Raw genomic sequence first — 23,223 nt, forward strand, 5'->3', positions numbered from 1 at the left:
AAATCGATACAGTGATAATGATTGGTGCAAATTACACCCAAGTCCTGAAAAATTACCAGTAGGAAGTGAATATGCTATTCAAAAAAGCATCGCACATCTGCGTGTGTAAAAATATATTATTTATTTGTATGATTCAATTTGCAAACTTTTTACACATTTGAACAGCCACACGTATTAAATTGTTAATCCGTCCATAACGAAATTAAGTTCAGAAATATACACTGGAAATATTGAAATTGCGTAGTAAAATGCTACATCGATTCTCACTACAGACATGATTGCATGTGCATAACAATATTTCCAAATTTTAAAATATACTTAACAAGCATCCGTGCACTTAATTCGCTTTAACATACAATACTATTGACTATTCCTAAAACTTTTCAAACATTGCTATGAATATATCCTGATCTAAGTCTTGAAGAGCCTCTCGTGCTCAAATGTCTTGCAGACGGCGCCACCAACCGCTCCATGGAGTATCCGGCACTCATCAAATCCGTGGACTGGCGCCATATTTTGTTGGGTTTCGAACTGGGCCTAATGGGACCGGTGGCGGCCAGTGAAAGGCGTGCGGTGATCATATCCGGTGACCCGTGTCCGCCTGCACTTGCGCGGTTGATTGGGGGAAGACCAAGTATGCGCACCTGTCGAGTTTCGGAGGCTGGTGCCGATTTGAAAAGTCGGGAAATATTTTGCGTATGTGTTAGACCCCTTGCGAGTTGTTTGTTAGTCTTTACGCGCGCCACTTCAGTCTGTGTGAGTTGCCGGTCCAGCGTACCCTCGTTCGACCCGCGGACACGGCCGGTGGAGGTCCAGGGTGACACAGGCTCATTAAAGCGTGACGCATGATTGTTCTGAAGTCTCCTTAGTTTCTTTTCAAGAGAAATGCTTATTTTATTCACACGCGGTAACTGTATAGTCCTTTCCGAATGGCGAGCACTTTTCTCCTGCACGCGTCTCACAAATTGCCCTTCCGGCTCTTGTTTCTCGTCGTTCGTGTCGCCATCTCCCGGCATTTCCGGCGTCCCAGGTTTACCGTTCACATCCCGGCCGTCCTTGTAGTAAATCTCATACAGAGACATGTGTTTCTTACCCAGGAACAGCTTCCGGTCTTTGACAATCTCATCGCTGAACTTGTAGACGCATTCGGCGTCAAATAGCGGCGAGTTGGACTGCGCATAGCGGCGGGGGTCGCCCCCGTCCTCCCGGGGAAGGTAGACGTTGATGTACGTGTCTGAGCGCGTCCAATCCATGTCACGAGTCACATGGGTGTCCTCGTTGACTTACTTTGTATGTTGAGACATAATCCCGTCATCCCACTGACGTTTTAACACTGTTCTTTGCACTAAAGCATTGTTCATTTGCTCTATGTTACTGGCAAAATTATATGATTTGTCATTGATATTCGTGCATCTCATGCAAGGATTATCCTCCAAATTAAAATCTTAGTATTGACCTATTTTCAACATATCAATCGTCTCATTGTTATTGTTAACTGATATATTCCGACACTGAAATTAAAATTATTATGCAAATATAATCATCCTAACACTGCGCATTTAAGTTTAAATGTTTATGAACTGTTACAACATTTGATTATCAGTTCAGTATTAGACCTTATATTTGGAAATCAAATACTCCATGCAATAATGTCGGATCCTTATTTATCACTAACAAAGACTTCAATAGCATCGTATTTCGTACCATTCAGAGGGCATTGTAGAACGTATCAATAAAATGTACAGCAATCATAAACACAACATTATGTCCCCGCTTAAGAATTTCAAGCTGCGGTTAATGTACGCGTGATCAGTCGTAAAGACGCGGTCATAAGCTTCGCGACTGTCTGATCGGCCATTATGTGCGTGTATGTCGAAGTTTATAAGGTCCTTCCGACTCCGACGCTGCATTATGCATTGAAACGGCGTGCGATCCAGCACTCTTATAAAAAGTTAAAGACTCACGAAAGTAGGGACGAACATTGAAGTACAGTTGCAATTTCAAGCTACTAGTATTTTTTTCTACTGAAATATATTTTATTTTAGTAAATACATTTAATGTTGGTGGAGTCTTGTGCAGTGGAGGGATGCTTGAGCACCTGGTGGAAACCCCGCCTGTCCAGTATGGTGACCACCAAGCTCTGGTGCGGATTAGGCTTCGGCGAGAACGGGTGGTATATTAAATGATTGAAATAAAGGCCGCTCAAAAACAACACTAAAGTTGGACACTACATATGTACAATAATGTTATTAAACATAATTTGATATCAAGACACTTTTATATTACTGAGTTCGCCAATCCCGCTGAGGACAAATAACAGTGCTTGAACAAATCAAGTACATGTAATTACTTCAATGCATATACAAGTAAAGCGTACTTAGTTATTAGCCAGAATAATACACCGGCATTTATTTCAAGCTTATATCATTTTATTTCTGAAAAAAAACTCCAATATTTCCCACTTCAGATAGAACAGTTTTTAAGATCAATCACATCATACTGTCTAGTATACATGTACACAAAGAACGAAGTAAGTACTGTAAAAAAACAACTCGTTAACATCTCAGATTAAATCCTGCCCTTTAGTATAACAAAGTAAAAGATAGTTTTGAGCAGCGTTATGTCAAAACTGATGTGCGTAAATTATCGCCTCAGATAATGTGCCGCCTAAAACAGTTATAAATGCATGTGCTTAAAGTATCGTCTAAGATTAGCCTGTGCAGTCGACGGAGGCAAATCAGAGACGAAAATGTCCTCCTGGACTACATTTTCGTGTTTAAGATACTTCTTTTTCACGGAATATTCCATAAAAGCGGAAAGTATCGTTTCTGATTATTTTCTGGGGACTGCGCATGCTGCTCTGGCTACGACACTTTACGCCATGCATTAACACCATTTTTGAGGCGCCATTCGCCGTTTCAACGCCATATTGAGCCGCGCTTGGCTAACCCCGAGTGAAACATGGCACCCTACGAACGAGGTCATATTTGTGAATCGGATTTGCAATTAGTGACTGTCTGTCACATTAACGATACTCAGATTGATCAAGCCGAAATATTGGTTGAACATGATTGATAAAATTCCTTTTGACACTTACAACGCATGGTCTTTGATCTTCAAACACACTACATGCGATTGATTTTAAGATAGCGATTTTAATAAATCACCACCACAAAGCTTTCATATCACAAAACCAGTTAATAATATTTGGACAAATGTACATGATCATTGTCTTCAATATTTGATGATAAATAATGTAGCACAATACAACTAATTGAAACCTGAATGCTATAGGCCTATCTATTCAAACGATTTGAAAGATATTTAATCTTTGGAATGGAATAATTCGGTTGTTAGAACATTTATTTAATTATTTAATAGCACCCAATGTAATAAATTTAATATAATGCGAGTGCAGTAATGACCTGAAATGGCGTTGTCGCTAAGATTTATTTTTATTTGGAACAAATTAATGCTGGTTGAAATAATATAATAAGGTCAGCTATAAATATGCAGTGAGTGTGTGAATGTCATCTGTAAAGAAAAAAAAGCGTAATTTTCTGCATATTTGTCGTTTTTCCATACTTGGCAATATGACGGTGTCCTTGGCGCACAGTATGTATTGAACATGCAAATTCGCTGAATTGATATCAACCGCTAAATAATTTTTGTGTTTATGGCTGGGTGACAAATCAATTGATAAATGGTAGAATCATCACAACATAAGTAATATGTAATCACAATTTGTAACATTTGACCTCAGTGTGTGGCCTTCATCATAAAGACCTGTTTCATGGCTTAATCATGAATAAATCATCAAATGTGTGATCTTTCACCTCAATTTGTGACCTTTGCCTTGCCTCTAGATGTATGGGTCTTGCGTGTTACACAGCTCAAGATGATTGAGAACCTTTATGTGTATTAAAATCCTGACAAAATATGGCATATTTAATCAAAATATGTAATATTTGACCACAGTGTATGACCTTGATCTTGACCCTAGAGACCCGAGTCTGAACTATGACACACAGCAAGGGTTATAGGTATTGCTCCGCCCCAGCTGATTGAAAACAACTGTGGTAAGCTTCACATCTGTGGCTCCTATGTAATCTAAGATGTCGCTCAAGACAAAAATTGCTTTATAAAAGTGTATTTTAAGCACGTGTTGGAAAATGGATTGCGTTATTTAACGTTCATCATCCTATTGTCCATATATACACTCATACCTAGTTTCAATAAAATCTTCCAAAAATTCGGACATATAAGTGTGCTTAATTTAAACAAGTAATATCTTTTAAAAAAAATATACGGCGTTGATTGTGGTTCAAGTTGGTTAAAGGTAAAGAGTTCAATGAATGAGATCAAAGATAGCAAATGTCTTTTTCTGTGCAGTTCTTAGCTGCATCACACGCAGAACGGGATGTTACGCGGAGTTTTCACGGCTTATTTTACATTATTACATATTGCTGGTCATAAACCTATAGATACAATTCAGAAAACCAAAAGAAGAATGGATGTGATATTAAAACATATGAGTCAACCGGCCAAACGCGAAATATCCGTACATATTTTAAATATTTATACGCGCGTTCTTCGAACAAACCTGTTTAAGTGGTTTGTCGGGCATTGCTATATGATTAGATTATTAACGGTATCGAGAATCATCGCGCTCATGCTTAATAAATTAGTAAATATGGTGGAATAATTCTTGTTAAATTAATTTAAAATAATATTTATCATGGTATTGTTGAAAACACATTAAGAATCTATTATTGACATACCATAATTATATCGCTGAATATCTTCATTTAACATATTTCTGGTCTAAAGAAAATTCCAGTTCACCTAGTTCACGCGATAGCGTCTATATTATAAAACGAGTATTTTACTGGCCGCGAACTGACCCTGATACCTTGCGGGTTGGAATGCATCTCATTTAAGTGAGGCCACGCTTCAACTACTGGAACGACGGCTTGTTTAAAACTTTATACGTTTACATGTTAAATGTTCAATTTCGAAAACAATTTAAAATGGTTTGGTCGAAACGAATATCAGGATAGGGAAAAAAAGATACTTTTATGAACTTAAATATACTAGTATACAGACAGGAATATGGAAGTAATTACTAATTATGAGAACATAGCCTTTAAGTACAAACGCTCTGGCGCTGGCAATCCTCTGAAAATAAAAGGTGCCAGCACAAACTGTATTGATGTCGAGAGTTGATTGTAAAACTGTTCTATATATCAAGCCTTTTCACTAGAGATAAAATTGTTTCATGCTGAACACGCAGTAAAACAGTGTTACAAAGACGCGGTCATGTTTCCAATGTTCTGGTGGTATGCTCAAATCAGCCATTGGAATAAATGAAGTGTATTCATTCGTGTCTAGCCGGTCAGGTAAGGTCAAAAGTGACGTTAAACAGCTACGCCGAAAAAAAGGGCCATTATTCTGTATTATCCATTGAATTGCTACGTCATTTGACGTGATTCATCAACTTCTCAATATATACAATTAAACCAAGTTTCAATGAAATCGACCCCAGCAGTTCCGAGAGATCTCCAAGAACACTAAAGTGTTCCGGACGGATGAATACGGGCTGACGGACGCCGCCCAAAGTATATCCCTTCGCCTTTGGCGGAGGATTAAAACTTGGCTGACGTAGCTGACTATGCCAGCAGTACATAGTGATAAAATGTTTCATTCGGACATCGATTGGCAGATAATCTGTGATCTGTGTCGGTGAACGTTTTAACAAAAAAATAATAATAAAAAGGAGGCCGATTCCCGAATAATAAAGAATCGAGGGAATAAAGAAACAGATTTGGATTGAGCTTTCAATTAATCTTATAACATAAAATATAAGATTTACTGACAATGTTTAATCCTCGCACAAAAGGTCATGCAAGTCGATGCGTTTTTATAAGGCTGTTAACAGACATACAGCAACTTGGAGGCGGTAATAAATTGGATATATGGGTACTTGACCATAAAAAACGAGAACAAGTTATACAGTGATCGGTAAATCATATTTAATGGACCATATATCCCTTTCTAGTGTTTGATTGCGTTCAAGTCGTTTTATGATAGCGGTAAAAATACCGGAAACTCGTCAATACCGTGTGTACATGCAGTAGAAAACGTGCGTCGAGGACGTTTTAATGGCGAAGTCGTAAGCGCATTATATCGTGAATTATTTTATTCGGAAATTTGAAAGTTTGTTTTTTTTATGCCACACGGATCGTTGAATGTCCTGTAAATGTCTCATGGATATGATTCAGCTGTGTATGAGTTACTTGTTCCGTTATGCCTCGATATACATGCTGCATGCACGTCGCAACATAGGCTTTTATTTATGTCAAGCGTCTTGCAAAATGGGTCTTATGCCGGCGCATGGGCACCCTCTGGTGATGAGCTTTCCTGTCCTCTAATGAGACCACGAAAGTATGCTTACTAAATTGCCGAAGAGTTGTTCCAGTCGAGTCTGCGCTTATGTGCGGACATTAGACCCATTGTTTGCATTACGCTGGTCGAATATGGCATACGGCAGGTTTTCGCATGATGCGACTCATATATTTAATTCTCATCAAACCTTTAGAATTTTAAGTTTTCTGTGCACGTTTAGCTTAGTGGTGCATCCCTTCCATTCTTCACCATACCTTCACTAGAAAGTGTTCACTATCGTTTAAATATTTAAACTTGTACGAATAAAGTACATATTGTATGTGTCAATATTGTGTTCAATTTATTTCAAATACAAATCTAAACTAGACAACGTCCGCATGCACCAAGGTTGTCAGTGTTGATTCAGTCATAATTCGAGCGCCATTAAACTAGTGATGTTTGGAAATAATGACGACCCGTCATAAAATCTGTCATAAAAACAAATTATTACACCCATTTAGAGGTCAGTAAATATTTTCAGGAGAAAATGTGTAATACGTAAATGCTAGAAAACCAGGTTTATTAAGTAGTTCGTTACAGTCTGCAAATATTACGTCTTGTATTACATTGTCAGACGAGGAATATCAGAATATCTCGCGTCTCAACTGATGAGGAATCAGAGATTTTACGCGCGAACGTTCAAGTTAATATTCTGAAAAGAAATCCTACATTGTGAAGTAATTCAAATTATAGTGGAAATCCAGAAGAAAAAACAAAGAGACGACGGAAATATGTCGCCATGGATATCGAAAAATATGTTGTGGTTACGCTGCAAGTCATAGTGTTTGTTTTGGCTTGCATTGGCAATACCATTGTTATCATAGTGACATGTAAATACTTGCGATTCTCTGTACTGACACACCGGTTTATTGTGAATCTTGCCATCGCGGACATGTTCACAGGCGTAACTGCTCTTTCACAAGTCGTGTACGTGTTGGTTCCGGAAATAGAAAATAACGTATACGTGTGTCTACTACGATACCAGGTGGTTTTGTGCATGACCTTGACCTCCCAACTGACCGTGGCCTTCACAATACTTGACCGTTACCTCGCAATATGTTTCCCTCACAGGTACGCAAGTATTATGAACGGAAGGCGTGCAAATGTCTTAATTACTATTTCGTGGGCGTACCCAGTAGTTCTAGGCGTTTTGCCGTTTTGTGGACTAAATTCATGGGAATCTAGTAAAAGGTGCACGTTCCAAGAAGTCACATCGCCTTGGCAACTTTTGACAATGACTCTGACACTCTGGTCGTTTACTATAATAATTGTGTTCATGTACGCTTTGATAATACGTCGAGCGTGTTTATTGTACAGACAAATAAAACCCTTGCCCTCGACACCTCCGAAGATCTCGTTGGTGCTTCCCGAGGTTGCGAGAAGCAGTACCGAACACTGCCAACGTCAGGTGAGCGTGCAGAGCTCCAGTGCTGACCGCCGCGAGAAGACGCTGCACACGCTGCGAGGCGCCAAGTCCCTTGCGGCCATAACGTTCATGTTCTCCGTGTGCTGGCTGCCCCACACATACTTCCAGTTCCGCACCTACCTGGACCCAGCGTACGTCCATTCCACTGAGTGGGGCGCGGCCAACTGGCTGGTGTTCTTGGGCATGAGCAACAGCATCATGAACCCCTTCATCTATGCGTGGCAGCGGAGGGATTTCAACACCGCGTGTCGGAGACTGTTCGCACGTGGGGTCCAAATAGAATGATGTAGTGGCTAAAAGGCTATGCAGTTCTACGACAGGCCCCAAATTCCTGTGCTGGCCACTTTCCACACATTTTGTTGCATGTAATTTAATGACCGCAGACCAATGAAATAACCATTAGCCACAGCAGGTACCTCAATATCTCTGACAGTTGCTTGATGCCTAACCCCTTGTTTACAGCTCTTTGCAGGGAATAGCAATTGCTATACAGTGGTATCAATATAGAGATAAACTCATAAATACACCTGTCTGGCATTTATTTTCGGACAAAAATCGGCATTCTGACTGCATAGAAAGAACAGGTTACAACATTGAAGCAAGCTCTTAAGTAGAAACATTATGTACTTATATATTTCCAAGAAAGGTTCATACAATAAACATAAATTTAATGGGCGTGATATTTCATATTCCTTAGCTTGAAGTACAGTGTTGCCTGATAGAACTTACTCAATATGGCTATTATTTAACGTATATATAACTATCACACAGTCCTAGTGTACATTATGAATATCAAGAAGAAAAAGTAAAGATATGAACATAAAAATATCATTTACAGCTTAGGCAACAACTGTTGTCAAAATTCAATTATATGGATCAATAAAAAAAACTTGAAATATTCTCCAACTTCACTGTTGAACATTTTTTGACAACAAAAAACTATCGTGTCTAAATGTACACATATCACAGATATACTTTGGTCAGGAATTAAAGAGATAGAGAAAATGAACTAAAAACCCACTATTTGCGATGCTAATGATATTAAATGCAGCTGGTATTTAAGAGTAAAGGAATAATTAATAGATAAGTAGAAATATCAAAAAAACTGTTTTGGAACATAGATCTGCAACTATTATTAAATGTAATAAGACTAATACGTTAGATTTGACACTTTTCTAGAAGATAAGCTGATCGCTCTAGATAAATGGGTTCGAGCTAGAAGATAAGCTGATCGCTCTAGATAAATGGGTTGGAGCGTCCCGATTATACTGCCGGGTGGCGATACTTGAAAGTAATACTATTATGTGTCTGGATAATTTTAAAACTAAAGTTCAACAAGACTTATTGGTGTTAAATCGAAGAATCAGAGCTGTAAATATACTTTCCGTATATTAGTCTAAATGTTTCACTATTGTGTATTTATATCACAATTTCTATGTTAAATATATTTTTCTTCAGAACTTAGACTTATAGAAAACTGTTAACCATGTACTGAGAAAATGCGGAGGTATTACATTTATTAATGCTGATCAGAGAACTATACATAGATTAAGTAGTCCACTGTGCTGATTTCCTAAAATAAATTTGCAACTATTTATTTGAAATACTGCGATCTGATTGGCCGCTCAATAATTTTAAACACTAAATAATTAAATGAGTTCGGGAAGAATGTGCATGAGTAAACTGAATGTAGATCTGCTATCTACATTCCAGCTATTAATGTAAGGTCAACTGGTGTTAAACAATGAAATAAATCAGTACTTATTGGTGGAATTTAAACAATTATCAAGAGGGCCAAGATGGCCCTAGTTCGCTCACCTGAGAGGAGTCGGTTCATTCAATTTTTACCAAACGTCAAACTTGACCTAGATATTGTCCAGACAAACAAGTTTCATCATTACTGAACCAAAACTCTGGCATATGGAGTGTTTTTGTTTTTGTAAGATTTGACCTGGTGACCTATGTTTTAAGTTGACCCCCCTTACCAAAAATCAAACTTTGCTTACACAAATAAATATTATGACCAAGATTCATAAAATCTGAAACAAAATTGTGACCTCTAGAGTGTTTACAAGGATTTTGTATAATATAATGAAAATTTGGACAATCTAAGGGCAATAATTATGGCATTAATTATGTGATATATATAAATCCAATCTTTGTACCAAGTTTCATGATGATTGGGCAAAAATTGTGACTTCTAGAGTGTTCACAAGCTTTTTTTACTATATAAATATAAGAAAACTGCCCCCCCCCCCCCGGCTGCCATGTTATTCAACTGACCGGAACCATTTTGAACTGAACTCTCATATCAAGGAAACAAATGTTCTGATCAAATTTCATGACAATTGGGCCAAAAAATGTGACTTCTAGAGTGTTCACATGTTTTCACTATATACATATAAAGAAAAATGCCCCGCCCACTGGCGGCCATGTTTTTTCACCGATCTGGACCATTTTCGAACTCGTCCGAGATATCAATAAAACCAATGTTTTGACCAGCGTTCATGATGATTGGGCAAAAATTGTGACTTCTAGAGTGTTTACAAGCTTTCTATATAGCCAAATAAGGAAAACTGCCCCACCCCCCGGCAGCCATGTTTTTCAACTGACCGGAACCATTTTCGAACTCAACTCTCATATCAAGGAAACAAATTTTCTGACCAAATTTCATGAAAACTGGGCCAAAATTGTGACTTCTAGAGTGTTCACATGTTTTCACTATATACATATAGAGAAAAATGCCCCGCCCACTGGCAGGCCATGTTTTTTCACCGATCTGGACCATTTTCGAACTCGTCCGAGATATCAATAAAACCAAATGCGTGAAATGTGACTTCTTCAGTGTTTACAAGGTTTTTCTTTTTTTGACCTAGTGACCTTGTTTTTGACCCAGCATGACCCAGTTTCGAACTTGATCGAGATATCATTGGGACAAATCTTCTGACCAAGTTTCATGAAGATCGGACATGAAATGTGGCCTCTAGAGTGTTTACAAACCTAATGTGGACGACGGACGGACGGACGGACGAAAGACGGACAAAGACCGGTCACAAAAGCTCACCTGAGCAAACACCATGGTAGCTCCGCCCTTTACTAATTTCTTGATTTTTAAAATTTCGCTTAATTAGTAACTTCTATCATATTCCATGATGCTAAAACACAAGTGCCTGCATATTCAAAGAATATTTTGGTAACTTCTGATGCAATTTTATGCTTAAAATAAAGAAATAAATAACCATCATTTCTTTCTGAGAAGGATCGTGTGCAATATGAATCCCTTTTGAAAATCTGACAAAACGCCACACTATGAATTACTTCATAACTTTGAATAGAACTTCAAATCAGTAACTTTACAATATTCACAGTAAAATGAACACATCTTTTTATCTGCATTCAAGGTATCAATGAAGCATATGGCCTGAGCTTATAAGCCCCATTACATGTGATTTATTGCTTTTCATTGACTGTCTGCTGGAAAGCTGACCACTGCATCAAATTAACATGTAATTAATACAAGATAGTGGGAGAGTAGTATCTACTCTCTCTCTGGGGCCTGTCTTAGAACTGTATGAAGTAATATTTAATGCATGATTTTGGTACTTAATCGGGTGTTACACGACATTGTGACTAATTTACAGTCAAACAAATGAAACAACTACCTAGTGATGAAAAATGTTGAAATGGAAATTTCTGTTGTTTTTTTCTTTTGTTAGGAAATTCACAGATATCAACATTGTGTCAGTCATATCATGCAAGTCAGTTTTTAACCAATTATCACTTGGTCAGGGTTATCTTATTAATGGGTACTAAGTGCGCATGCTTATGCCAGTAATTGACAACTGCCCTACTTGACGTAGGGGTAGTGGGGGATGGCGGTAGAAAGGATTTCATAACCAATACCCACACATGGCGGACCGGGCCGGGAATCGAAATCAAGATCCTAGCTTTCGTAGCCCAGCGCTCTATCAACTAGAATATGCCAGTGGTATTACCTAACAAAAATTGTCTTAGTTTTCACACAATATAAGTATATGACTATCGGCAACTTGCTGATTCTGTTATTAATAATGCTGGATATTATTTAACACGCTGCTTGATCAATGTTTGACTTTTGGTCTTTAGTACCACCATGATCTTCGTCCTAATGGTGGCATACCTTCTCGACAGATTGATCTTCTCGACAGGGTGACCATTGGTGGTAAATTATTTTGAAATTGCATGATGAATAATTAAGTTAGAGTCTGGTCAGCTGGCCAAGTTTCATCTGTGACCTTTAAATGTTAACTCAACATTTAAAGTAGGAAGACAGTTGTTACACACGACATGAATATTCTTCGCAAATTATTGTAAAAGTGTACGATGAATATTGGAGTTACTGTCCGGAGAAGCTGTTTTAGGGGCAAATTTAACAATTTAACTTTTAGTTTGACCGTGACCCTTTAGACGGTGACACGGATATCACTCGCGATACCGAATTTCCTCGTGGTGAATCTTGGGGAATCTTTGTGGCAAGTTATTCAACATTCAATAATGAATGATTTATTGACAGTCTACACCAGCTGTTGTATGACCAAATCTGACCTTGTACTTATTAGTTTGCCTCGACCTTAGGGTTAGGGAGACGAGTGTTTCACGCGACACACAGTCATCTTCAAGATGTTCGTTTGTGGTAATTTTTAAATTGCTTGGTGAATGACTAAGTAACAGTCCAGAAAAGCTTATGTACGGCTTTATTTGACATCTAAGTGTGACCTTGACCTTTAAGGTAGGGTGTCACACGCGAGGCATCGTCTTGGGCATTTTTAAAATTGCAAAATGGCTTACAAGCTTGGACGCACATACACTTTACATTAATGACTGCTATATGAGATTGCCGCAAGCGAGCTCGTAAACAGTCAAGACAATAACGTTTATATTAAATATTACTTTGGATAATTGTGTGATGTAGAATATTGAAATGAAAAAAAAGAGAAGTCTAATGCCCTTAAATAAAAACGAACAATTACATTAAAATCAACGCAATAGTATTTACATAAAATTGTACTTTTGATAATTGTGCAATAAAATAACAAAAAAGTTTATAGATGAGCAATAAAACGGATTTTGAAAATCATGTTTTTAATTAAAATCTTTTCTTAGTACACCCCACCCATAGATACAAAAGAAAACAAAAATTATTTATCTTATTGCTTGCTATTAATTATATTTTCTTCATTAAATGTACATTGGCGGTAATTTTGTAGTGTTACAGGTAGAAGATATATTAAACATCACACAAATACAGAAATATAATATGTGTGGTTAAACAACAATTATTAAAATCATGCTTAATGTATAATGAATTCCGTGCAAATACCAAACAGTAGTACACAGAGCATAACAAAGATTTAAAATATAAGTAATTCAAAAAGGAACAAGGGACAAAATTGTCACAAAACCAGGTTTTCATTGTGAAAAAAAAATCTGATAAAGGGAGAAAACTCAAACTGAATTTTTGAAATGAACAAACAAAATTAACCCCCTTTGTAAGTTTTTTTTTTTTTAAATCTATTTTTAGTCATGGCGACCTTGACATTGGAGATATTGACGTGATTCTTTCGTGCGACACACCGTCCCATGATGGTGAACAAATGTGCCAAATGATTTTAAAATCTCACAATGAATGACATAGTTATGGCCAGGACAAGCTCATTTATGGCCATTTTTGACCTTTGAACTCAAAGTGTGACCTTGGAGATATCGACGTAATTATTTCGCGCGACACACTGTCCAATGATGGTGAACAAATGTGCCAAATGATTTTAAAATCTGACAATGAACGACATAGTTATGGCCCGGACAAGCTTGTTCCGCCCGCCCGCCAGCCCGCCAGCCAGCCAGCCAGCCCGCCCGCATTCGCCAATCTAATAACCAGTTTTTTCCTTCGGAAAACCTGGTTAATAAAAATAGACCATATTACTAAAATGTCAACATTAAATCCCAATGAAATGAAACAGAATGAGCAGGAAAACATTTACACTTTAACAATGATTTGCAGGTATGTAGGAACGAAACGTTATATATATATGTGTGTGCTGAGATCTAAAGTTTTACAAACTTAACAAGAATGTTGGACAATGTCCAGAGATTTTTCTTTCATCCCAATGTGATTTGCACTATTGTCCAATGTACATGGAGGGTTTGTTTCATAAACAATGTCTATTTATAATGTTTTGTTTCAATTACTATGACAGTGCTTTATTGTGTATATTATTAAATTAACAAGACATACACCTGCTGTACATGTACTTCTTATTATATGACGCCAAAGGTAACATACATTATAAAAATATCTCTAGCTTTATCTGAGGAGCAGCTAGATTATTCAGCTTGTCCTGCAACAAAAATCCCTCATCAAGACAATAGGAAGAGTGGAGTTTTCATGTCCAGACTAAAGCAAAGAACGAATGACTCTTTCTCTCAAGTGATCAGCTCCAATATGACTAATACTGCATTGATACAATATTGTGTAGCACAAGCTAGATTATATACAGCTACATAGGAATACACTTATATGTGGTAAGCCGAGTATGGAACCTGATATAATTATTACAAAAAATATTTTATATAAGACATGCTCTGGGAAACTGGGTTGAATGCATACAAGTAAAATATCATCCCTGATTAGCATGAGCATGTCCCACGGGCTGAACAGGAACATCACTTCCCGCTTTTATGGAAGTTTGATCAAAAGGGAAATCCAGTCTAGACAAAAACTGCTGTTCCGCATTACCCTGTGCGGAGTGCAATGGCTAATCTGTGATGACCCTTTGAGCTCATGCATTAATCCTGGTTTTCACACAGATCATTTAGGTAACTAATTTATTTATAGCAATGGCGAGATGTTATTAGATTTCATTTGAGTGCAAATATAATAGTATATCCATTATAAATTACCCAATATTCTAATGATACAAAATAAGTCAGCCTTGGCTTATAAAAAGTCAAGCCGAAAAAAAGATTAAACTTAATATCGGGTGCTGAGGAAGAAAAGGATTTATATGATACAACAAGATGTGTTTGTGAAACACAATGTCCCCCTATATGATGTTTGACATTGTAGGATGACCTTGACCTTGTGAAGGATGACCTTGACCTTTCACCACTCAAAATGTGCAGCTCCATGAGATACACATGCATGCCAAATATCAAGTTGCTATCTTCAATATTGCAAAAGTATTAATAAAATAAGCGATTTGGGCCACATATATTTGACCTCTGACCTTGAAGGATGACCTTGACCTTGACCTTTCACCACTCAAAATGAGCAGCTCCATGAGATGCACATGCATGCCAAATATCAAGTTGCTATCTTCAATATTGCAAAAGTATTCATAAAATGAGCGATTTTGGCCACATATAATTGACCTCTGACCTTGAAGGATGATCTTGACCTTGACCTTTCACCACTCAAAATGTGCAGCTCCATGAGATACACATGCATTCCAAATATCAAGTTGCTATCTTCAATATTGCAAAAGTATTCATAAAATGAGCGATTTTGGCCACATATATTTGACCTCTGACCTTGAAGGATGACCTTGACCTTTCACCACTCAAAATGTGCAGCCTTATGAGATACACATGCATGCCAAATATGAAGTTGCTATCTTCAATATAGCAAAAGTTATTGCAAAATGTTAAAGTTGGCGCAAACAGACAGACCAACAGACAGACCAACAGACAGGGCAAAAAGAATATGTCCCCCACTACTATAGTGGGGGACATAAAAATTATCAAAACTATTAAATGTACAGAAATTACAATACTTTCACTTTTATGGAAGCTTTTTCATGAATATATTTTTAAATAATTTATATCACAGCTCTAACAGTCCAGACATTTTAACAGTTTTAATCAACAAGCAAGCATGATCAAAACTAAAATTCAAGAATAATTCACATGTTGAAATACAGTTGCTTATCTTCCTATTGCCTTATTGCTGACAATAACAAGAGCTGTCAGAAGACAGTGCACTCGACTTTTCGAGTGCTTGACAGTATAACGTAAGGCATCATGGGGAAATTGTTATATTCAATAAGATCAAGGTAATTTAGTCATATTCTAACTGGAAGAAGACCATAATTGAAACATATTATTGATCGCTTACGTTTTAAAGAAGTGGTACATTATAGATGATTCTGAGTTCAGGTATATTTTCCACATCTATTGAACATTTGTAAAGAAATAAAACAAAATAATAAGATTACATTTCAAGTTTGATGGCAAAAGCTTGAGTGGGAATGGATGGTTGGATGGTCTTTCAAAAATTAAATGATAAAAATAAATCTTTGTGTGTTTTTATACCATGTTTCAAAAGAAAAAAAAATTATTTGTGTGGGGCTGGAGAGGGGGAATAATGTTGGGATGTGGTCATTTATTAGATGATATTTCAAAAATAAGAACAAAAAAGGAAAAACAAAAAAAAAAATTTGGGGGGGGGATTCTGGGGTGGGACGTAGGGATAGTTTGGGTGGAGTCCATTGTGGTATGTCAGGTAAGTGTTGTTTTGTCAAAGTATGAATCAAATCTGATTATAAATAAAGAAGTTATGGCAAAATTTATTTATTTGACCTTGAGATTCAAGGTCATTCAAAGGTCAAGGTCCAATTCAAATTGCAAGCTACAGTACCCTCATGAAAGTGAGACAGTATTTGAAGTTTGAAAGCAATAGCCTTGATACTTTAGAAGTAAAGTGTATCTAAACACAAATTTAACAAAATATTCAAAGTTACTAAGTCAAAAAAGGGCCACAATTCCGTCAAAATGCCAACCAGAGTTATGCAACTTGTCCTGTACAGTCCCCTCATGATAGTTAGTGAGTGTTCCAAGTCTGAAAGCAATAGCTATGATACTTTAGGAGTAAATTAGACCAAAACACAAAACTTAACCAAATTTAAAATTTTTTAAGTATAAAAGGGGACATAATTCTGTCAAAATGTAAGTCAGAGTTACATAACTTTGCCTGCACAGTCCCCTTATGATAGTTAGTAAGTGTTGCAAGTATGAAAGCAATATCTTTGATACTTAACGAATAAAGTGGACCCAAACATAAAACTTAACAAAATTTTCAATTTTCTAAGTATAAAAAGCAGCATAACTCTAAAAATAATGCTGACAGAGTTATGCACTTTGACCTACAGAATTGTATTGTTGCCATAAAGAAGTATTCCAAGTTTGAGTTAATTATCTTTGGTAGTGTTAAAGTTATTTGACTTTATAAAAAACTTTAACCAACGAGTAGTATAGCTCTCATTTTTCTTCGAAAAGTCAAGCTAAAAATTACCAACATAATAAATTAATAGTATGATCTAATGCGCTATTTATGTAAAAATGGGTATAATGCCATATGCAATCAGGAGGGTTCCAGACCAGCCATTCGTGCAGTCTGGTCAGGAGTTACCCTGTTAGCTATTGTCTCTAGGGTTTTGTGGTCTCATTAGCAGACATTATGATCACTTATCTGAGTATACAGATGCATAGGCATATCTAGAGCTACGTTGTTCAGATAAATTGTAACACCTATATTTGCACTATCATATAAACTGTTATTGAAAAAAAATATCAGGGGCCTGGAATCAAAAGATTCACATTTCTGAGTATTTCACACACAGACTGGTAATTAATTCAACAATATTTCATTATTTAATTAAACTATAACTATGCACTCATTGTTTACCTTTAAATGTCAATAACACTTGGCTGAAACTTTTGTTTTCAGTGACAAAGAAAGCCCATTTGTGTTGATATCAAAGTGTGTTCTTAAATATTATAAAATAATATAACAACAAAATGCAATGGAAATGTATGTTTGAAGGGCCTATGGTGTCATTAAATGGATGTTAAAATGTAAACATGAAAAGGGCTAAACAAACAAAATCCACATCGGAAATGGAATATTTAACACAGATTGCGTGCACGCTATGCTATGTCCATTATTAAATACCCTGTGTTATGTATTAGTATATGTCATGTATGCCATTATTGTCCCCTACCGGTTTCACCGGAGGGGACCTATGGTTTGCGCTCTGTCTGTCAGACTGTCAGTCAGTCAGTCAGTCACACTTTTCTGGATCCTGCGATAACTTTTTAAGTTCTTAATATTTTTTGATGAAACTTGAAACATGGATAGATGGCAATATGGGCATTATGCGCGTCATTTCATTTTGTGTCTACGTCAAAAATTCTGGTTGCTATGGCAACAAATATAAAAAAATCTGACAATTGTGGTATTTCTGACAATGTTGGAGCCGGTAGGGGACAATATTGCTCGGCAATAGTGTTGTTAATATCTGCATTCCATATTTTTATAAATAAATAGCCCTTTAAGCGCTTTTACATTTTGGATGAGTTGATTTACTGCATCAATTCTAATTTAAGTAAGCCAAACGCTTTAAGAACAAAAAGGTAGTCTGTAAAAGTAATCAATGCTTCTTCAAATATCCTTGTTTTATAGCCAAACACCCATCCACCAGCGCCCCATCAACCCCCCCCCCCCCCCCCACACCTGCCAGGAATAAAAATGGACATTTTGAAATGACCACCTCAAACCATGTGATTTATAAGTCCTTTAAAGCATTGCATGCAATAAATTAAAACATGAAATTCAAGAACTGAAATCATACGAATTCTATGCCTTCAAACTTTTTATCTCCTATCTTTGTTTCATCTAATATAATGTTTCCCTTAATATCAAAAACCATAATGTATGAAGCTTTCTTACTGCCATCCTCCTCTGATTTTAAGGCTACTAAAACACTATCCTTAGTGCCTGGAACAAACTTAAAAGAAGAGAAGCCATGGGTTGGGTTCAGTTTCCCAACTGATGACACTTCAATGTCCTGGAAATCCTCACTAGCAGTGAACATCAGATTTGAAGCTCTATGTTCATCCGCAGATTCTTCGTACTTGAAGGTGCTAGCACGGCGTGGCAGAAAGAACCATTTTTGATGCACTGAACTCCACACACCAGATTCATGGATTATATACCCTGAAATAGAATCAAGAGGACCATGATGTCATAGCAGCGCTCATCTGAGGCTCAAGGTACACCAATTGTCAGACATAGTTTTGACCACACTTGACCCAAATTTAAACATGGCCTTAATATTGACCTTATGTCATCAAGAACGAGTCATAAACATGGCTCCTAGAGTGGTAGCATGAGTTTTGGACACACCTAAGAAAGATTCAAATATGGCCTTGATATTGTAGAGATAAACTCTCTGATTGAGGCTTCTAGAGTATTAAAAAGACCCATGACCCAGTTTTAAACTTGGCCTTGTAAAAGATAAACATTCTGACCAAGAGTCACAAACATTGAGTCATAAATGTGGCCCAAAGAGTGGTAACAAGCTGTGTCTAAGATTTAACCTTGTAACCTAGTTTTTGGACACATGTGAATCAGATTCAAACTCGGCTTAGACATTGTCCATATAATTATTCTATCAAAGTTTCATCAAGACCCGATACAATTATGCCTCTAGAGTGGTAACCATCTAAAAGTTGACGATGTACATCACACAACGCGGCACAAAAGGTGATCCCAATGGCTCACCTTCAGCACTTTGTGGTGCTTAGGTGAGCTAAAAATGTGGCCATTAACATTGGTTGCAAGCTAAAATTTGACAACACAAGACAATAAACGCTGATCATATGGTGAGCACAATAGCTCACTTTGTCCTCAAGTGAGCTAAAAAAATCAATACCTATTGACTTTCATTCAAAAATAATCTATTATACATTCTATTTGTTGTTTTTCGACCTTTTAACACATGATTGTGCAATATCATTATTAGCTTAAAGGGGCCTTTTCACGTTTCGGTAAATTGACAAAATTGAAAAAAAATGTTTAAGATTCGCAAATTTTCGTTGAAGTTATGATATTTGTGAGGAAACAGTAATACTGAACAATTGACATGCTCTAAAATATCCATTATATGCATATTTTGATGATTTAAATACCTGAAAATTATAAAGCATTGCAACGCGAAACGATTCAATAATTTGAAGAATTTTGTTGTTGTCGTTAAATTTTGTGATGCTACGAAAATTGCTTATATACATTGTATAGTATAAAATTCAGCGCAAATTGTATAAGCGCCGATAGCCGAGTGGTATAGGCGATAGACTTTTACTCCAGGGGTCAGTGGTTCGAATCCAGTTGAGGGTTACTTTTTTTCTTTATTTAATTTTATTCTTGATTTTTACTGAAGCTTTTTAGATCCAATGTTTACATTTATCAATATTAAGCATTTAATGACACACTTAAATAAATGCTAAAATCTGCGAAAAGGCCCCTTTAATGTTTCCTTTTATCATAACCGAAGCATTTGATGATAAGCAATCATGAGGACCAATGATAATTAGATGTTTTGCTATATATATTTGTAAACAACATTGTATCATACTCTCATGATCAACATGTTTTACCTGGCAAATTCATGTTAGTTTTTGCTCGTAAAGCATTGTAGTTGCCTTTCCAATCATGGTGTTGAATATCCCCTGCTATTCCAATAGATTTTACCCACTGTGGATTTGTGTTGACAACTTCACCATCAGTTGTTGTCCATTCCTTTCCCAGACCTCCAACATACAGACGCCTATCCTTCACTGTAGCCCATTCACATTTAAATCCTGAAAACAAAAATTTTGTTTAAAACAATCAACACACTTTTGGTTATAAAAATAAACAAATAAGTTTTTATAAATCCCATCAAAATCAATAACTTGGCCTTATTCAATTGTAAAATTAATTTTTTTTTTTTTTATTAATGGTTACAGGACATAGTGTTTTTATGGCATAATATTGAAAAACAAGAGCACCGCATAATGGGTGCCACGCTCGGCTACGGGTGCAGTTTCCAATAAATGAAAGCTTGTAAGAATTTATTTATTTTTATTTTTTCTAAAGGTCACAGTGACCTTGACCTTTGATCTAGTGACCCAAAAATGGGTGTGGCATGTAGAACTCATCAAGGTGCATCTACATATGAAGTTTAAAAGTTGTATGTGGAAGCACTTTGATTTTAGAGCCAATGTTCAAAACCTTAACAAAATGTTAAGGTTTTAGCACAACGTGGACGTCGGACGCCGAGCTGGCTATGACAATACCTCGGGTTTTCTCCGAAAAGGCCGAGCTAAAAATCAGATTTGTGCACAAGTGTATTTAATTTTAACAATAACATGAATGTATCGTTACAATATATAATAATTACCTTTTCCTTCATTCCCATTACCATCAGTTAACAAGAATCTTTGAATAACCAGGTTATCACGGATTTCATAGACAATGCCTGTTCGGTCATCAACGGTGTATAATCTATTGTTGAAGACTATCAACTCTGACAGCTCCATGCCCCGTCCACCTTCGGACACTTGGGAAGACAGCAAAACTGGTTTCCCATCAAACAAAACTGAAACCTTGGAAAGATCATCCGATATTGTAAAGTTTCCATACAATAAATAACTTAGCCATGTGTTCTTTTTAGTTTCACTTTTTGAATCTGTATCCAAGTCTGTTACAAGGGCTATTTTAAACTGGGTTTCGAATTGTGTCTTTAAAGGTTTAGTCAAAGGATATGTTGGGTCGTATTGTGAGTTTTCTACACTATTTCTGTAGTCACAACCAGGGTGGATACCTCTGCCACGTGCAGATGGTATGACGTAAATCAGAAGTATGATCACTGCTGTCAACAGAACGGCACCATAGGCAATCATGCGTGGCTTCACATGCAGTGTAGCGTTGCCGACTCTGTACTGCGTTGGGGAGCGTATCGCCTGCATCCAGTCATTTGGTACCCAATCATTGACTGTGAACTGAGTTGGCGAGTACGATTTAGGGATTGAATATGAATGTGATTTGTGCATTTTAATAAAAGGCACTTATGTATTTGCCGTTTTTATTGATATGAAACTTTTGGACATTCGTTACGACGAGGAAGTTTTGATTTGACGTGTCTATAAATTTTTTCAGATGCCATGTTTTCGGTGTTCATGTAAACAACGTGCTCGTCTAAATATTCCGGGGAGGGGGTAACACTTCACTAAGTCCTACAAATATGCAAACTTCCTATCTGTGTATATTTTTAAGTAGTCATGTAGTTCATCTTTTATTCCACATAGAAAATGAATTACTGGACGAATAAAGGAATGTTCTAATGTTATATCGTCGTAGCGTAGATCTCGAGGTATGTAGCTAATACACAGTACAATGTATAGTCAAATGAGTTAATAAAACACGAGTGTGAGGTTATATATGTAATAGCATTCTAATGAAGCATAACTCTACAACTACCAACAAAAATTGTGTTACTCAAAACAATACATTAATGAGAAAGAATGTTCGGGCTGTCTGCATCTATGTTATGACTAACAATTGGGTTAATTAGCTATAGCCTGTATCTTTTTATCTGAATCAAGGAACGCTGACCTACTGAAATGAGATAAAGACGTTGAATTATTATTTAGTTGCAATGGATCCAACTCCCAGCTACTGATCCTCCGGCTCTCTGGGTCGTATGTACTTTATCTATCTATCTCTGTTTACTGCCAACCGATCTTTCGAGTATTATAGGCAGGGAAAGGGTGCGCGTCAGGAACATTAGTGGGAGTGAAAAGCAAAAGGGACTCAACAAAGAATATTGTTGGGTAGTGAGACTAAAAGCTTGAAATCTCCAGAAGAATGGAAAGAAATAAAGTGTTAAAAGAGTTGGGTAAAAGTGACAGATAAAAGTGAGTGTTTAAAAAAAAACATCAATTAAGAGACTAGTACCCCACATTTACCACTGCCCTCTTAAACTTCGCAAGATCCGGTAGGTAGCGATATTAGCTGAGAGCTTGTCCCATAGTGTGATGCTGTGTGGGAGAAATGAGTAATAGTGGTAGAGTGATCATGTCTGTACCTTTTGTAGATATAGTGGGTGCATGAAGCGGATTGGTACTTGTATATATTGTGGGAGAGGTATGGAAACAAGGTTGTGATAGATTTCGTAGCACATGATGACTTTGCTGTCATTTCTACGATATGCGAGCGATCTCCAGCCAAAATATTGTATACTATGACTGGAAAAGGGAGAGTAATCTACCTGCACCCAGCTGGCAGCCAGATTCTGCATTTTCCACTTGATCGATGGCAGTTTTGGTCCATGGGCTCCAGACAGTGGAAGCGTACTCAATTTGTGGTCGGATCAGAGACTTGTATGCCAGTTCTCGTACCTTTTAATTTTGTGTTGTAATGTTCCTTTTAATGAAGCCTTGTAAGTTGTTTGCATGTTTGGTGATTCTGTCAATGTGTGTTTTATAGCTACGGT

At 36.9% G+C, this 23,223-nt stretch overlaps 4 protein-coding genes across 4 annotated transcripts in view; 3 read left to right on the forward strand and 1 right to left on the reverse strand.

Moving 5' to 3' along the window:
- Positions 1-23,223, forward strand: part of LOC127868686 (G protein-activated inward rectifier potassium channel 3-like) — a 318,245-nt gene that overhangs the window by 117,625 nt on the left and 177,397 nt on the right. The gene's annotated exons all lie outside the window — the stretch shown is intronic.
- The window catches only part of LOC127868700 (WD repeat domain phosphoinositide-interacting protein 4-like), a 379,045-nt gene that overhangs the window by 78,626 nt on the left and 277,196 nt on the right, over positions 1-23,223 (forward strand). The gene's annotated exons all lie outside the window — the stretch shown is intronic.
- Positions 6,162-8,155, forward strand: LOC127870022 (adenosine receptor A2b-like). Its single transcript, XM_052412684.1, has 2 exons — positions 6,162-6,172; positions 7,762-8,155. The coding sequence occupies exons 1-2, from the start codon at positions 6,162-6,164 to the stop codon at positions 8,153-8,155; spliced, it is 405 nt and encodes a 134-aa protein (XP_052268644.1).
- Positions 17,156-22,141, reverse strand: LOC127868691 (soluble calcium-activated nucleotidase 1-like). The gene is made up of 3 exons (XM_052410642.1): positions 21,130-22,141; positions 20,345-20,548; positions 17,156-18,902 (listed from the first exon to the last, which is right to left on the reverse strand). Exons 1-3 carry the CDS (start codon positions 21,779-21,781, stop codon positions 18,532-18,534), a joined length of 1,227 nt encoding a protein of 408 aa, XP_052266602.1. The 5' UTR covers positions 21,782-22,141; the 3' UTR covers positions 17,156-18,531.

Source organism: Dreissena polymorpha, chromosome 2, assembly GCF_020536995.1.
Source record: "Dreissena polymorpha isolate Duluth1 chromosome 2, UMN_Dpol_1.0, whole genome shotgun sequence".
Classification (NCBI taxonomy): Eukaryota; Metazoa; Mollusca; class Bivalvia; order Myida; family Dreissenidae; genus Dreissena; species Dreissena polymorpha.